Source organism: Trichoderma breve, chromosome 2, assembly GCF_028502605.1.
Source record: "Trichoderma breve strain T069 chromosome 2, whole genome shotgun sequence".
NCBI lineage: Eukaryota > Fungi > Ascomycota > Sordariomycetes > Hypocreales > Hypocreaceae > Trichoderma > Trichoderma breve.
Window position 1 is genome coordinate 2,984,959 of NC_079233.1, and position 16,638 is coordinate 3,001,596.

At 51.6% G+C, this 16,638-nt stretch overlaps 6 protein-coding genes across 6 annotated transcripts; 2 read left to right on the forward strand and 4 right to left on the reverse strand.

The window, feature by feature from the left end:
- Positions 1-488: 488 nt before the first annotated feature.
- On the forward strand, positions 489-1,526 carry T069G_03130 (uncharacterized protein; the record flags this gene model as incomplete). The annotated part of the gene is made up of 1 exon (XM_056170340.1): positions 489-1,526. One exon carries the CDS (start codon positions 489-491, stop codon positions 1,524-1,526), a length of 1,038 nt encoding a protein of 345 aa, XP_056031232.1.
- A 2,806-nt stretch (positions 1,527-4,332) lies between these two features.
- T069G_03131 (golgi phosphoprotein 3 (GPP34) domain-containing protein) lies at positions 4,333-5,636 on the forward strand (the record flags this gene model as incomplete). The annotated part of the gene is made up of 4 exons (XM_056170341.1): positions 4,333-4,593; positions 4,655-4,901; positions 5,025-5,476; positions 5,547-5,636. The coding sequence occupies 4 exons, from the start codon at positions 4,333-4,335 to the stop codon at positions 5,634-5,636; spliced, it is 1,050 nt and encodes a 349-aa protein (XP_056031233.1).
- A 1,270-nt stretch (positions 5,637-6,906) lies between these two features.
- Positions 6,907-8,835, reverse strand: T069G_03132 (surfeit locus protein 6 domain-containing protein; the record flags this gene model as incomplete). Its single annotated transcript, XM_056170342.1, has 4 exons — positions 6,907-7,845; positions 7,888-8,523; positions 8,631-8,714; positions 8,815-8,835. 4 exons carry the CDS (start codon positions 8,833-8,835, stop codon positions 6,907-6,909), a joined length of 1,680 nt encoding a protein of 559 aa, XP_056031234.1.
- A 708-nt stretch (positions 8,836-9,543) lies between these two features.
- On the reverse strand, positions 9,544-10,446 carry T069G_03133 (casein kinase substrate phosphoprotein PP28 domain-containing protein; the record flags this gene model as incomplete). The annotated part of the gene is made up of 3 exons (XM_056170343.1): positions 9,544-9,663; positions 9,740-10,293; positions 10,380-10,446. 3 exons carry the CDS (start codon positions 10,444-10,446, stop codon positions 9,544-9,546), a joined length of 741 nt encoding a protein of 246 aa, XP_056031235.1.
- Positions 10,447-11,720: 1,274 nt separating this feature from the next.
- On the reverse strand, positions 11,721-13,245 carry T069G_03134 (uncharacterized protein; the record flags this gene model as incomplete). The annotated part of the gene is made up of 2 exons (XM_056170344.1): positions 11,721-12,894; positions 12,986-13,245. The coding sequence occupies 2 exons, from the start codon at positions 13,243-13,245 to the stop codon at positions 11,721-11,723; spliced, it is 1,434 nt and encodes a 477-aa protein (XP_056031236.1).
- A 623-nt stretch (positions 13,246-13,868) lies between these two features.
- T069G_03135 (coenzyme A transferase domain-containing protein) lies at positions 13,869-15,570 on the reverse strand (the record flags this gene model as incomplete). Its single annotated transcript, XM_056170345.1, has 3 exons — positions 13,869-14,000; positions 14,062-15,429; positions 15,511-15,570. The coding sequence occupies 3 exons, from the start codon at positions 15,568-15,570 to the stop codon at positions 13,869-13,871; spliced, it is 1,560 nt and encodes a 519-aa protein (XP_056031237.1).
- Positions 15,571-16,638: the final 1,068 nt, after the last annotated feature.

Below are 16,638 nucleotides of genomic sequence, written 5' to 3' on the forward strand. Positions count from 1 at the left end.
ATATCAAGTATTTACATTACCCGTAGATCAATCTGTTCCTCTAGACGTCTCTTCCACTGCTGATGGTCTCGGGTAGCAGTTCGTTAGTACCTGAGATCTACCGTGTCGCTAACTCAAAACGGGCTACTAAATCGATAAGAAGCCTGGCCACGAAGCTCATCTTCACAACAAGAGCATGGCACACGACCTCGTAGATTTCGAATACATGCAAGACATTGTCTTTGTAATTGAATCCGGCACAAAGAATTTTTCAAACAACTCATCGAGTTATTCTTCATACCTGATTCTCATCTTCTTTCTTTACAAGTCTTGTGGCGATTTCGCTGTGGATACAGCTTACAGGGCGGTCGGACCTGAGTTTTGCTGGGGCCGAAAGATACCACATTCCCCTGAAGCTCACTTACTAAAAACACCTACACGACTTGCGCATCGCCAACTCAACGAATTGATTCTCACAAGAATCAGGCACAAGCCGGCCAGCGTCCGCCATGGCCCCCTCCAAGAGAAGTGGGAAACAAAAGGCATCTGTCGCATCCAATTCCTCCGGCAGCAATGGCAGCTTGGACCCCCCAGCGCCGTTCAAGCGGCCTCCGGAGGTGCTGGAGCCCTTCATCCAGGAGCTCTCGCAGAAGCACATCTACATCACGCACATCGACGCCAAACCCGCCGCCTTCAAGCGCAAGATGTTCCTCGTGCCCGTCACTCTGAACGTGAGCGTCGCCATTCTTTTCGTCTGGCGCATGTACTCCATCCTCCCCTGGTACTGGAAACTCTTCATGTCGGGCTTTGGCCACCCCAACGAGATGACGTTTCCCTTTCATGAGGCGTCCTGGTCGGAGCTGTCCTGGGAAGTTTGGAAGCGCGGTATCGTCATGTTCATCGACTTTGTGCTGTTCGTCTTCGTCTGGCCATGGCCCGTCGAGTTTACGCTTGGCTCTGCACACGGAAACCCGACGCGGTGGCGATGGAACGTGGGCTTTCGGGACAAGGAGATTTACGTCCGCCGCAGCCGTGACTGGGACAAGATGCTGCGCGACATCTTCAAGGATGCCGACTCGAAGAAGATTTTGCTTGCCTATACCCAGCAAGCGACGTCGCCCATGCTCCAGGAGCAAAAGACTGGCTATCTCCTCATGAATGACAAGTGGGATCTGGACTGGAACTGCATGGTCCTCGCCCACAAACTTGTCGACAAGAAAGACGTCGCCCTCGAAGCGTTTAGGAATGTCATTTTGGTGTATCACCAGGACTACGGCTGGATCTGCCACGATCTTAAGCTGGCCATATCAGCCGAGGAGGACGAAAAGAGGAGGCAAGTTTTCGCCTTTCGGGATGCCCTTACAGCCATGGGTAAAGAGAACCTGTTTTTCCGGTGGATCGAAATTGTACAATTTGAATCAACTCAGCCAGGGGGATTCGGCCCGGAGAAGCAAGAAGCGGCGGCCAAGCAGATTCGCGAGCTCTTTGAAGCTGAAAACATCAACTTTGATGATTTATGGAAGGAAACGGTTGGCACAAAGGCGTGAAGAGATGATTGATCTCCTGGGCACTGGAAAATTGGTGGCATGAAGCAGGAATGCAAGGAACTCGTTGGATTTGGGATCAGATATAGAGGAGTAATTAGCAGATGCAAGCAACTGCCCACCGAACTGGCTATTGTAGCTATGGTGCGTTTCACTGTCTACAATTTCTGCATCTTGGCATTCATAACGCAAATGGACCGTGAGAATGCACACACAAAAGAATATCACTTCAAGCACTTTGCGTCCATAGAGATGCCGTGAATACCAGTTCTAAAGCATGGGGCTGTTATGCATGCTTGATTTCATCATTCATCACGAGCAAAAAAAGAAGAAAAAAGAGAAAAAGGACAGCGCCAAAGAGGAATCGAATCCCGACCACGAGGAGGCCGTGCAGGTTTCTGCAGCCTTGGACAGCTGGTACCTGACCTCAACGTACCTTTGGACACGGCGCCCATGGTTGAATGCCCAGGAGGTATCTCGAGGTCACAACCATGTGCAACATCGAACACCACCAATGCATGAAGACAAAACAGACAGACGCCATCACAAAAGGCAAAAAAAAAAAAAAAAAAACTTATACGCCCAGCGATCCATCTTGGTGTTCAGCGTAGATCCTACTGCGCGCCCCGGTTTCCCATGGGTATTTCTTTGCGGGTACCAACAGCTCGAACGTGCGACGGGTGGGGTCTACGCGTCGGCCATCCAGGGCTGCGGGCCGTGTCTGAGAGTTCCTGACCTGGCGGTGGCCTTCGTCGTAATGAGCCGTGCGACCTGGGAAGTCCCCTCCCAAGTCACATCGCGCTGCATTGCCGACCAGGCCATTACCAAGTGGGCCGCTCGCTGTTGAAGGGCATTGAACAATTCTGGTATATAAGGGTACAGAACCCGCCAGCTGGTCAGCAGTCCAGTACTGCAGGGCCCCGGTGCAGCGATTGCAGCGTCTCCTGAGTTGCAAGGGAAGGGATGGCACCGCATTGAAGCCATGGACATGAGGCAGTCAATATTAGAGACCGAGATGCTACTGGATGGTGCATAGGAGAAGGCTTGATGCTACCATCGATCCATATGTGAGGTGGTTTTCTGTGAAAGTTGAGATCAGTATACGTATGGGTCCAGGGAAAAGCATCCGTCATTGCAGAATAAGAGGTGTCTACTCACCAGCTATGCAACCACACTCCCGTGTAAGATGCTTGTAAGCGCTGTTGTCCATTCAAGCTTGTATGCCCACGAGGAGACTGTCATGCTGCAAACGCAATCCCGCATAGATCAATGGCTGATGAATCCCGGTGTAGTACTCCGCAAATCACAAAAGAAACTTGGGATCTATATGGCGACCCTGACCTGGTTGTTTTGAGCATATCATCTCGATTGGAGACAGACATGGGATACAGACGCCGTGCCCGCGCCCTCGTTCATTGTCCACATCATGAGGCTCTTTGAAGGATGAAACGAAGTAGACTGTAAAATTCGGTCTGTTGCTCATGAGAAACCGGTATCAAGTTACCTCATGATGTGTTTTGCAGGCCAGACATCACGAGATGTCAAGTCAATGGCTAGTTTTGTGTTGAGTAACAATTCCCTGACGTTGAGAGTGGAGAAGTGTTCCTTTACGTGGCCTTTGCTGTTGGCTACCGAATGGGGCAGTTTCCGGCTTGCCTCCTTCCCAGGCTGAGCAAAGCCCGGCACGTGCACAGTAGCAATCTCTGGCAAATCATCACGCCGGACAATTGTCAATAGAGTCCATGTATCAACAGAATAAGGTCTCAACTATTCAGTATCAGATCCCTGAAACCTCAATTGCGCGAATTGTATTTCGATTGATTGGTAATCCGGTTCAGTGCTAATAATAGAACATGGAAGGCTTCTCCCGCTCTCTTTGTCTCTCCTTTTGGTTCTCAACTCGGCCTCAATTCGTATAGACATTAGCTCCAAAACTGCGCCTTAGTTGCAACCTTGACAGTCAGTAATATTCCGCCAGTAGTCCCTGTGTCTGAGACATATGCAGAACGGCACAGCCTTCAACCTCCCCGTCAACCACTTCGTATCAAGCCTCATCGCCTCATTTGTTTCATGGTTCAATCAATTTTGCCGGATTACATCCAATCGCAGACTCAAAGTCCTGCATTAAGCTTATCGTATTTACACGTACTCTCTGCTAAGTACCTTATCACGTTGCACAGAGTACAGATGCCAAGTGCTGCGAGTACACGCGGCTGCCCCAATTTTGCGCCAGGGCTCAAATCAATCCCACTCCAAACGCCCCAAGCCCGCCGAAAGCTCCCCCCAAAAGACCCCCATCCCCCCCTAGCGCCGGTGTCGTCAGTGCGGCACAGCTCCGTAGTTGTCTCATCAGTTGATGTTTTCAGGGCCCATTAGCGCTGTAATCGCCGTAACTAGGCACTTGGCTGGTCGCTCTGCTGCGCTGGAAATTTCCCGCCATTGGCATCAATCAATCAAATTGATCCTTGCTACGGCACAGAGCCTCAGGCCTGGACGAATCATTGACGCGGCCCACCAACTACCAGGGACCTCATCTCTCCTAGACGCCTGTGGACCTTTCGCAGATTTGCCAGACCATACAACTCTTGTGCGTGACAGCGCTGTCCAACATCGGCCTGGGGTCCCTCTGCTGCATTGGCCGTTTCTTTTCATTGTTTAAAAGCCCCTCGCCCGCCGCCTCGCTCGCCGATTCTCACCGACTCGTGTCTGGTCTGGGGCTGGGCTCCTTTGACGATCCGACGACGCTCGCCAGAATCGGCGCATCCTCCCTAATCGACACCTCTGTCCAACAATCTACCAAGCCGTCAGCATGTCCTCGTCAGGCTTGACGCGACGCCGTGGAGCTGGCGGTGTTGCTGGCACCGAGGGCGAGAGCAGCAACGGCGTCTCCAGGACCAATTCGACCCGCGACGCTCGAGACAACGGCCCCGAGACGAGCTACGAGAGCGGCGAAAACGGCCACAAGATTGCCTTTGACCCTCGAGACATTAGCGAGTCGGCCGAGCGGAGCAAGCAGCCCAAGCTGACCATGATGGAGGAGGTGCTGCTGCTTGGTCTCAAGGACAAACAGGTGCGTGTGTGTGCCTGCTTGCGTGGCGGCGCCCAATTGCTGACCGAAGCCTTGTGATTAGGGGTATCTGTCGTTCTGGAACGACAACATTTCGTACGCGCTCCGAGGATGCATCGTGCTGGAGCTTGCCTTCCGCGGGCGCATCAGCATGGAAAAGGATCCGGCACGGCGACGGTTCCCCCTGGCAGACCGAAACATTGAAGTGATAGACGATACCCTTACCGGCGAGGTGCTGCTCGACGAGGCTCTTAAGATGATGAAGCAGAGCGAAAAGATGAGCGTCAGCTCCTGGATTGATTTGATGAGCGGTACGGCCACCCCTGCCTTTGTCCCCCACCCTAATCTGTGTAGCCCGCGACATTGCCACGGCCTTGTGTGTGTTGTGAATACACGTACCTGACCAATGCATTGGCTAATGCTCTGAAAACCAGGCGAGACTTGGAACTTGATGAAGATAGGATACCAGCTCAAGCAGGTCCGCGAACGATTAGCCAAGGGCCTGGTTGACAAGGGCATCCTACGGACGGAGAAGCGTAACTTCCTTCTCTTCGACATGGCCACCCACCCCGTTGCCGACGGCGGAGCCAAGGAGGAGATTCGCCGCCGCGTGCGCAACGTCCTGACCCAGCGCACCGTCGTCCTCAACGGCAGCCAGTTCCTGCCCGAGAACCTCGAGTTCCGCTACCTGCGCACCGTGTCCATGGTGTGTGCCGCATACGCCGCCAACGTGCTGGAGAATGCGCTGTCCACGCTGGGCCACGAGGCCAGGGAGCGAGCGTTTGCGCAGACGGACGAGCTGCTGGCAGATTACAGCCAGTATCCCTTTGGCAAGAAGGCTACGGGCAATGGCATCGGAGCCAACCTACCGCAGGTCATAGCCGAGGTGAGATGCGCCCGTTTACGGCAGATTATGCGCAAGAGGGATACAGTGCTAATATGGTGTTGCGATGTAGGAGGTGAACAAGGCCAAGGATAAGGAACTGCAGCTCGAAATCGTGGCTGCTTGCCTGAGCGTCTTTACCAGACTCGACTCGCTTCTATAAACCCCGACCGGCTCTGGACGAACCGACCACTATACCACTTCCTAATTCGATTGTAATGATGACAAAAAACAAAAGGCCAAATCGATTCCCCTTCCTTCTATGGATACATCTTCTCTAAAAAAATATCTTACCACAAGACCTCCTTTTTATCCAACCTCCCCCCTTCCATGCTCGTCTCTCGAACCATATCTAAAAAAACAGTACCCAAAAAAAAAAAGAAAATCTTTGCCTTCTTTGTCACTTTATCTTGGGAAAAGGGGGGAGTGGGAAATAGGGGCGGAGAGGGTTTTACATCTCTTTTTATTTTCTTCATTTTTTTTCACTGCTGTCGGGAGGTTAACGGCTGAAATGAAATACGACCACACACAAAGAAAGGACGAAAGCGGCTGTGAAAGGGTATATGACGAAAGGAGATGTGAAAGGGTATATGAGAAGGGAAAGGGAACAAAAGGGAAGTCAATGGTTGGAGAGAGGAAAATATGAGAGAGTGAGAGAGATCAAGAAGCGAGTCCTTTTGCCTTGCCTAGATGGGAAGTCCTTTTTTTTACTAATTTTATTCGCCTTCTTTTCTTGTTTTTACTTGTTTCTGAAATGTTTGCTGCTCTACCACATTCCGAAGGGGGGGGAGAGGAGAGGAGAGAAGTTGGGAAGAGGGGAAACTTGGAGAATGAGACGTATGTGCTGTATGTATGCTTTGCGTATGATTTTTTGTAATGCTGATTTTGGGGAGAAACGCAATTTGTAACGGCGTCAATTCAGACCTCTTTTTCTGCCCACATCATATTTCATATTTCTTCTTTCTTTCATGGGGGAAAAAACACAATATGTAGCATTTTTTGTACACGATCAGAGAGACCTCTTTTTTCTTCATTTGTTTTTGCAATGTAGTATTAAACCTCGTCAGCCATCGTGAGTGAAATACCTAGAACACTTTTTGCCGCCCTTCAAAACGGCCATACATAACCACAAATGACCCGTAAAGCCTCCCTCTCCCTCCTATACGGTCAACATTTGAAATGATGCCATGCCCTGCGCCTCCGACGCTTAGTTCGCCCTATGTAGATGAAAAAAACAAAAAGTCCAAGCAACAATGTGAATAAGAAAAAGGGAAGAAGAGCAAAGCAAATGAAGACAAGAACAACCAGAGAACTGCCATGCAGGCTCATGAGATGGACGGCCATGAAATAGGTACAAAGCTTTTTCTTAATCGAACAACACGACAGGCCCGACAAAAAGGGGGCTACATGCGAATCGTCGCCAAGTCGTCTCTTTACTTGCGCTTCCCGCCAACTCCAAAGCTTCCTTCGAAGCCGGGTCGTCCACCCTTCTTCTTCGTGGCGCCGCCCTTCTTCTTCTTGCCCGACCGGCGTAGGAGCTTGTCCTCGCGTCGCTGCTTGATGTTCTCCTCGCGCTTCTTTTGCTTCGCGTGCTGGGCCTGGGCGACGCCAGTGGCTCTCTCCTTCCATGCCTTTTCGCTCTTCTTCTTGGCCACCTCCTTGCGCTTGACGGCTTTCTTGAGCAGGGCCTCGTCGTCGTGGATCTTCTCGCCCTCCGCACGGCGGCGAGCATTCAGCCAGGTCTCCTTCTCCTCGATGTCCTGGCGTTTCTCCTCGCCGAGTTCTTCTATGCGCTTCTTCTCGTGCTGTACCTTGAGAAGCGCCGTCTTGGGATCTGAGGGGCCCTTCTTCTTGCCCCTATTGAGGAAATAGCCAAGGTCATGAGACATTTGCGAGCCATCTCCAAATGCCACACGTCCAAAGCTGAAGCCCCCTGATGCATCGTCGAGGCTAATGTTGGGGCTCATAACACCGGGCGAGTTGGACGCCAGTGCCTCTTCGCGTTTCCTCTTCTCCTCCTCCTTCGCCAGCGTTCTTAGCTCCTTCTTGTGTGCTTTGCGCTGTGCCTCCTTTGCTCTTCTCGCCTCGATGAGTTCTTGTCTCGTGCGAATGGGCTTGCCATTCGTTCCGTCGGCTTTTCTGGCGGCACGGAGAGCCTCAATCTTGGCAGCAAGACGGGCTCTTAGAGCGGTGGTATCTGCAGGAATCTTGATGTGCTTGGGCTTTTCTGATGAGGCAACTGAGGAGACGGATGTGGTTGTGCTGGCGAGCTCTCCTGATGCAGGCTGGCCGTTAGGGGTTTCGGTTGAGTCAAAGGTTGGAGAGTGGGGTTCGGAGTCGGGTGCAGATACAGCGCTGCCGTCATCTTCTCTCTGAAGGCCAGAGAAGTCTAGAGATGGGTCCAGACCGTCCACCTGATCTTGCATGATTTCATCGGCTTTGTCATTGTGGTTGACATCAGCTTCTTGTGATTTTGAGGGGGTCGACTGAGGTTTTGATGGAGTGGCGGTATCCTTTCCCGCCTTCTTGTTTTTCTGCTTCTTTGACGCAGGCGTGCTAGCAGTCTCGGCAGCAATCTTGGGTACTGGGGTTTTGGCTGGAGCCTTGGCCGGAGTTGCTGCTTCGCCTGACTCCTGCTTTGTCTTCTTCTCGGCCTTCTTCTCAGCCTTCTTTTCTCGCTTTGCAGCTAGCTTTGCTTCCTTTTTTGATAGCTTTGGCGTGTCCTTGGAATCTTGTGCTTCACCTTCACCTTCACCGTCACTCTCAGCATCCGCGTCACCGTTGGCATTGGGCTTTTTCTGAGGAGTCTCTGGGTTCTTCTTCTTCAGACCCTCGAGGGGCTTCTCAGCCTCGACACCATTGACGGGCTCATAGTCTTCCTCCTCAGGCTCATTCTCATCTTGCTCCATCTGCCGCAGCTTCCGCTTGTTTTTGGCTCGCTCTTCCATGACTTCTTTGGCGTTGCGGTTCAGGGCGCTATCGGGATCCAGCTTGGCTCGCCGGGCGGCTGCTGCCTCCTGCTTTGTCTGCTTCTCCTTTTTCCATTGATCCTACACATAACCAGCGTCAGCCCCAGTGTCTTGATAATCTCACACAGATATCCGCCCGATTGAGAGGGTTGGGTCGCCAAGGTTAAGGGTCAAATCGGTAAACGTACGCTTGTGTCTTCGCCATAGTACATCTTGGCTGGAATCAGACTCAGCAAGCCATCGAATGCCTTGGCATGATCGCGCAGGCGATCCTAACCAGCGATGTCAGCTAATGGTTCCTACAGCTCGTTTCCCAACCCCTTCCAGGCATTTTCACCTGGCGGGGCTGGACAAAGGACTTCCAAAACGAACCTGCAGTGATGAATCCGCCATCCTAGCTTCAGTATCGCGAAAAGGCAGTATATATACAGACAAAGAAGAAATCAATAAGGGCGGAAGCGCCTATAATCTGATACCTGCCGACGGCGCTGAGGAATCCGCGGCCAATGATGTAGAAACTGCAGGGTGATAGCTGGCGGTTTGGCGTGAGGTGATGCTTTTTTTTTTCTGCCACTGGCCTTGCTGGGGAATTTTCCTGAATTTTTTTTGGGGTGTCCAATTTTTTTTCCACCTTTCTGCCGTACCGCGAACTTTCGCTGTGGGGTAGCCTCTTAGTGCCTGGACCGACGCAAACGCGCCTGCGCCAGAAAAATTGACAGCCAGGTCATTAGATTGTGAGAAAAGCCTTTGTTTTACTCAAAATAATGTGAAGTCTATTGAGCAATTGCAGAATAATGGAATTTATAGAAATAAAAACAAAGAAAAATAGCAACTCTTAGCTACTTGATTTACAAACTACGTTTAAGGCATGGTATAAGCTCCCAAGTACTACAAAGTAGAACGAGCAAGGGTCACGAGAGCATCACCTGTCCTGGTTACAAGAGTGGTTGTTGGAATGGTTGAACCCAATTCAGTAATTGTATGCTTAGTAGCTCTAGGTACTCTGTGATGAGCCCAATTACACAGTATTTCAAGTTTTTTGAACGATATATTGAATCTAGTTTCCAGTTTACTCCGCAGAAATCCAACCTGAAAAGGTCTTCATTTCTTCTTCGTCGTTTTCTTGCTTGGGCCAGCAGCAAGTGCTCGCAGCTTGGCCTCTCTGGCTTCAATTTCAGCTTTCCGCTCCTTCTCTCGCTCTTCTTTCTCTTCTTGTTCAGCCTACATGAGATAGAATAGTCAGCATTAAGATATTACACAAAGAAGACGAAAAAAAGAATCCAGTATTGGGCCTTACCCTTCTTCTAGCAGCATCAGCCTCACGCTGTGCACGGATGACCTTGAGACGGGCAATATCCGCCTTGGCCTCGTCCGTCTTTCCCTCAGCGTGCAGCTTCATATATCTCTCCTTTGCAGCAGCTGCCTCGGCGGCTTCCCTCTCGCGTCGACTGGCGGGCAGCTTCTTGACGCCCTCGGTAATCGCTTCGACATCTGCGCCCTTGGTCGCCTGCTTGCGGGCTGATGAAGAGTGGTTCGGGTTGGCGGGCAATTCCGCATCGCTCTCCTCGTCGTCTGAAGAAGGCAGATCGCCGACTTCGACTATGCGGTTCTTCTGCTTGGCTATGGCAGCCTCTTTCCGAGCCTTCTTTTGGGCTTTTCGGTCCTCGCGGTTGGCCTCGCCGCTGGCTGGAGCTGCGGCCTGGCCGGCCTCCTCCTCCTCTTCGGATTCCTCCTCAGATTCTTCTTCGGAATCTTCCTCGTCTTCGTTACGCTGGGCGTCCTCGCCCCACATGCTCACCGCATTGCCTTCGGAGTCGAGAGGTTGGAGATTGCGCGAGAAGTGCTTGCCACCTATTGTCGTGGGGTTCTGAGTTAGCATGTGAAAACGCCATGCATTGCGTTGTCGATCAACAATGCCTATGGACGGCTGGATTTACCTCCTCTGGTGAACTTTCTGAACTTGCCACCACGGCCGCGCGAGCTTGCTCCAGGAGCACCAGGCATCTTGAAATCGAGATGGAAATAAGAAGGGAGGGCGGGTGTGTGGGCGTGAGAGCGAGAGTAGGTTGTTGTTATTCCGCAGAGAACTTCGGTACAACCTCCGTCTTTGCGTTGCTATGCGACTGCGCAAGACTTAAATAGGAAAATAGAAAATCCCGATAGTATTAAATCCAGAAAATTCAACCCACAGTTGAAAAAGTTACGGCCAAACTTCTCTGAGTCGCCAGTTGAGTGGCAGCGAGGCGGGGTAGCGGGGTACTTGGAGGTACTTGGAGGATACAGCTCAGCCTTGCCCGCTGAATTCCTCATGAGATGCTGCGAGCTTTCAAAAGTTCTACTGTTTTAATGCAAGATCCCCTACCTGAGTTGTCATAGCAGGTGCTTCTATATGACTCATTGCCCCCTATCTCCAGTCATAAGCGTCACTACTGCAATAAGCTGATCCTTTGCTATTCGACTTTCAGGGCACGAGCGGGATCCATTTGCAGTGTGGCGTTGTAACACCAAGGTACTGTGTCATTCCAGCATTGAAAATGGCTGATAGGCGATTGGCCAGCTGAATTATTTCAAGCATCGCCCTGGAACTACGCTCCTCATTATGCTATAAACCACTTGTATGAGGCCAACCGGAGATCAGTTACGCGTGGTATAGTTTATTTGGTAGCAAGATCCCTCGTGTACTTGATTCATATCCATGAATTACTCTACAAATAATATGCATAGATGGGGTGCTTCAAACTTGGTGAGTCACAGCAACATGATCAAAACGACTTGGTCCCCAGCCGGGAGTAGCATGTGGTGCCGGTAATCTCCAAGTACAAAGTACTACCTGCCCTGACTCCAACGCCGCAGCCACGTTTTTCCGACCCAAACTCCACTCACCCCGACCACTATATTATGCCAGCCGACAATTTTTTCTTTTAATTTTTTTTTCTTTTTCTTTTCTTCAGTGAAACCTACTAGAAAAATTTCCTTCAAATTCACTCTGGCTTTCGACAACCTTTGGATGCGCCTGGAGGGGAAACTGGAGGATAGATCAACTTCCGCTGACTTACCCTCTGTCCTACTATACTCCCTCTTCGGAGGCTGCGTTTGGGAGAGATAAATTTTTTCGGCGGTACATATCGTACCCTAGTCGCGTCTTTTTTTATTCCTTTTGATTCAACGTAGTGGCATGCGTGCAATCTCTATATTATTAGACGGGAGGGCTCGTGTGAAAGTGCCATATATATCGTAAAAATGCCCATGAGAAATATTCCATTATCTACACTCGGCATTTACCCAGCTAGCGACTGCAGAACATCGTGCAGCTGCTTCCTCTTCTGCGACGACCGGGTGGATAACGGTCGAAATCCATTTCCGAAAGCCTGCTTGGCTTTCGCCTCGTCCTGTTCCTCTTGGCCATTGGCCGCTTCTTTGGTGTACCGGCTCGCGTTCATCGGACGAGTGAAGATGTACCGTCCTGTCGAGAACAAGCCGCGGCTCACATATGACGGCTTGGAGGTGATGCCTCCTCGCCCGCTGTGGCCCAGAAATACACAGGCCATAGGCCGCGAAGGCAGTACAAACGGACCAGCCACAGCTTGTTGGTCTACTGAGTGTCCTTGGCTCGCCACGTCTATGTCGTTGCTGAGCTGGCCAAGGAACGAGTACAGCCAAAAGGCCCACGCCTCAAACGCAATGCCGTGGCAAGCCCCTGCCTGTCTCGACGCCGCATCTGGGTCCCACGAGGGCAGATACACCTTGCCCGTGTCTGTGAGATAGTCCAGCAGCGGAGGCGCCTCTCGATTGGGGACGAACTTGATTGCGCACTGGGAATCGCTGCAGAGCGTCACCAAATCGGCATCGACGCTTCGAATCGAGTCTCGCGTCTTGTTGACGTGCTCATCCGGGACTAGGAGCATCAAGTTCCGTAGCAGAGAATTCTCCTGGCCACCCGAGAGATCGGTTACTTCCCAGCCGGCTTCGGCTGCCTCTTTGTTTGGAGGATCCCAGCCTTTTTTTGCGCCCACGACATCATATAATGCCAATGAAGGGAACTTGGCCACCCAGCGTAGAGAGTTCTTTGAAGTCGATTTGTCGCCCCAGATCCTTAGGATCCTTAGTAGGGGGAAAGGATTCTCCGCCTCAGTCCAGCCGCGGATGAGGTTGTCGGTCACATCTGGATAGTCGCCGCCCGTCTCATCCGCGGGTTGGATGAGCTCTAGTACCCCCAGATTTTTCATGTCTGCTAGGCGGACCAACTCAGATGTCTGGAAGTGGCAGCCACCACTAAGCACGAGATGAGTGATGAAATCCGTCGCCAGCGATGCGAGGGGTCTGGTATAGCTTTCAAGGTCCATGTCGGGATGACAAATGTGCTGTCGAAACCGATAAAGCCCAAGGCTCTTCTCGTCATCCTCACGTAGTAATATCGCCGAGAAGAGTTTCCAAGCATGGAGGCTTACACCTCTAGAACCAGCTCGTCAGTAACTCCTTTGACAGTTGTCCCAAAGCCCCAACCAGAAACTCCAAATAATACATCGTAATGAAACCGACGAACCTTGCCTCCAAAAAGCGCCAGATGCGCCAGACCAGCTGAGTAGGCATAGACCCCAGCAACTCCTCGGATACATCGCCAATGTTATCAGCAATGACATTAATCGCCATGTCCATCAGAGACCGCGGACCTCGAGCGCCGCGGGTTTTAAACAAGGGATACGGCCGCCGCCGCGACCAGTCATGGCTCGCGCTGGCGTTGAGTCGACCGGACACTGTCCATTCTCGAAAGACTTGGCCGGTGGACGGGTCGTAATTGTTCATAGCCACCTAAGAGTGAAGAGACGGCTATGGCGCTGCGACATTAAGTCGAGACTCATTCACAATCGATGAATGAGATAGACGAGAGGAAATGAGATGAAACAAAAAGATAAAGTGTAAAACAAGCGACACCCTTGCAACCAGCAGCCCAAGCCTTGTGAGGCGCCTGTGGTGTTGCAGCTCAGTACATGTATTATGAGGTGGCGCTGCGAAAAGAGTTGCCCGGTGAATATTCAGACTCAAGGTGGGATATGTCAGCAAGGCGTAAGTAAGTGGCGGGCAGTGCTCTCAGATGTCTAATGATCCTCCCAAATCACAAATCAAAGAGCTGCAAGTCAAATCCTAGCGCTGATGGTGCATACATTTGATGTAAATTTTTGTTAAGTATAATTATTTTTTTCCCGTATGCCTCGATGACTCAATCATACAAGTCCAGATAAACAACGCTATTCTATCTCGCCCCCAAACGCCTGTGATGGTGCCGAGGCACAGGTAGTTCTGTTTCTACGCAGCATCCCAGAGAGCATCCACCCGCCCATTTTTGGTATATACCTTGGTGTTACATCAAATATCCCGATATTACATGTCTGTCCGTTTATTCATCCCAACATGGTACTGCAAACCATCTATAGCATCGGCTTCAGGTCGTCGGCGACTCTGAACGGAGCCTCCGTCTTGCTCTTGATCTCGTCTACCGTGACTCCGTCCGCGATCTCGATGAGAGTTAGGCCATGGGCAAAATCGACGTCGAAAACACCCTGTTGAGAGAAACATGTTAGCAGATGGTTCGCAAATTAGATGCAATGTTTGACAACTTACCAGCTCGGTGATGATTCGAGAAACGCACGCGCGGCCAGTCAGTGGGAATGCACACTGCTTGACAATCTTGGGGTTGCCCTTCTTGTCGGTATGCTCCATGGTAACCACAACCTTGGTGGCACTAGGATTGCTCACAAGATCCATGGCACCGCCGAAGCCCTTGACCTTGCCTGGCAGCATCCAGTTGGCCAGGTCACCAGTTCCGCTGACTTGCATGGCACCGAGGATGGTCAGGTTGATTCTGCCGCTGCGAATCATGCCAAAACTCTCTTCACTGCCAAAGACTGCGGCTCCAGGCTTGAGAGTGACCGTCTCCTTTCCAGCATTGATCAAATCGGCGTCTTCCAGGCCCTTCTTGGGGTAGGGGCCAAGGCCAAGGATACCGTTCTCGGACTGCAGCTGGACCTCGACCTCGGGACCGACAAAGCCGGGAGCAAGCATGGGCATGCCAATGCCCAAGTTAGCATACATGCCGTTCTTGAATTCCTTGGCAGCTCGCTTCACAATTCGCTCTCGCTTGGCTGCAGTTTCGCCTGTTCCTAGGACGGCCTTGGAGTCGGCATCAGCATCGTCCTTGGCCCAGGTGTATTTCTCAATGTTCTTCTCGGCTGTGCTCTGGATAACGCGCTTGACGTAGATACCGGGCAGGTGAATGGCCTCGGGAGGAATCTCGCCGGGCTCGACAATGTGTTCAGCTTCGACAATGGTGATCTTTGCGTTGCGACCCATGGCACCATTGAAGTTGTTAGCGGCGAGACGGAACTGGCAGTTTCCGAGCTTATCGGCCTTGTAAGCCTTGACAAAGGCATAGTCTCCAGCAATGCTCTCTTCGAGCAGGTATGGCTTGCCGTTGAAGACCTTGACGTCCTTGGGGTAAGAGTACACATCCGGTGAGCCGTCGGGCTTGTTCTTGAGTGGCAGGTCGCCGGTCTGGACGACAGTACCAAAGGCTGCGGGAGTGTAGAAAGCAGGAATGCCCTTGCCACCGGCTGCACATCGCTCGGCCAGTGTGCCCTGGGGAGTCAATTCCAGCTCAACTTCTCCAGTCAGGTACATTGTCTCGAACGTTTTGTTTTCGCCAATGTAGCTAGCAATCATCTTCTTCACCTGCTTTGTCTTGAGAAGCTTGCCCAGACCGGAGCTATCGGTGCCGGCATTGTTCGACACAGCCGTCAGACCAGTAACATCTGGCCTCTTGAGGACCTCGTCAATTAGAGTATCGGGAACACCGCAGAGACCAAATCCACCACACAGGAGAGTTGAGTTGGCCTTGAGGTCCTTGATCGCCTCGGTGGCGGAGGGCAGCACCTTGTTGATCTCAGCTCGGCGGGCGGTGGCAGAAAATGATCTAGACAAGACGGCAGTGGGCTAGAACATGGAACTATTAGTCAACCAATTACTCTCAATTCCCATGCGATTTCCATCATTGATTGGGTTTCCCAGACTTACGTTTGTCGCATGGCGCGCAAAGGCCCCGAGGGTCCGCAGGCGCAGAGCTGTGGATGGCATTGTTGGAGGGGTAGACGTAAAGAGATGCTTCCTGCGGGGTATCAAGAGCTGCAATAATCGACGACTACTCTGCCACGTGAAAAGGAGGCAAAGATATGTGAAACAGTCAATGCGCAAAAAGAATTAAGAAAAAAAGAAACAAGAGTTTTGGGGGCACTGTCAGATGCCAGTGACGGCATCACGCGCGTTATGTATGGCCGTCGAGTGTTTGATGTTTTTGCCGGTGCAATAGCCGTCAATGACCGAACCCACTACCGCAGACCCGGTCTCCGCATGGCCACCAGAACAAGTCGGGTAGTGCAAGTGAGGAGAAGCTGGATTCAAGCCAGAATAGCGGGACAGTTCCGTTGCAAGGATCGGATAGGGGCGGCGGGCGGATGTGGGGGAACAGCCATCAGAATGGAGTATTTGATGGCAGTAACATGGCAGCACGGAGGGTGATTCCGTAGTTTACGGAATGCTCTCTCTCTTTTTCTTTCTTTTATCATATGCTGACAAACCTTTAACAGCTTAGCTATATATTGGTCATGTTCTGAAATACTGCCGTCCATGCGTAGATGCTCACAAAGGAGGCGTTGACAAGACAAATCCAGGCAGTATCGTTGATCAAAAGCCCCGGCACCGAATCTGCTAGCGGTGCGAGCGGCTATATGTTCCCACGGCCGTGTATTTTTCGTAAGAGCCCGTTGGAGTTCGCTCCGTTGACGGCGTCAGAAGCCAGGGAGGGCGATGCGCAGCCCCAAGAGAGAGTTGTCCGCACCGTCTCTCCCACTAACTTTTCGACCCGGCTTCCGAAGCCGAAGTCAGGCACAGGCAATTTGTTAGGGCTGGCGGCATATGCGGAGTGGGAAATGTCTTTTCCCGGAAAGTCTTTCCGTTGGACTATCCGCGAGAAAAGATTCATCCGGCAGCGCTGGCGGGGAGTTTGGAATTTGCAATCATTACGGGGCACTTACAATATACTTGTAAATGGAATCATGTAAGTGAAGACGTCCGATGATGGTGATGATACATGATACAAGATACAAGGCACTTTGGCCATGCTTGAGTCACGTGTTGGGTTCAATC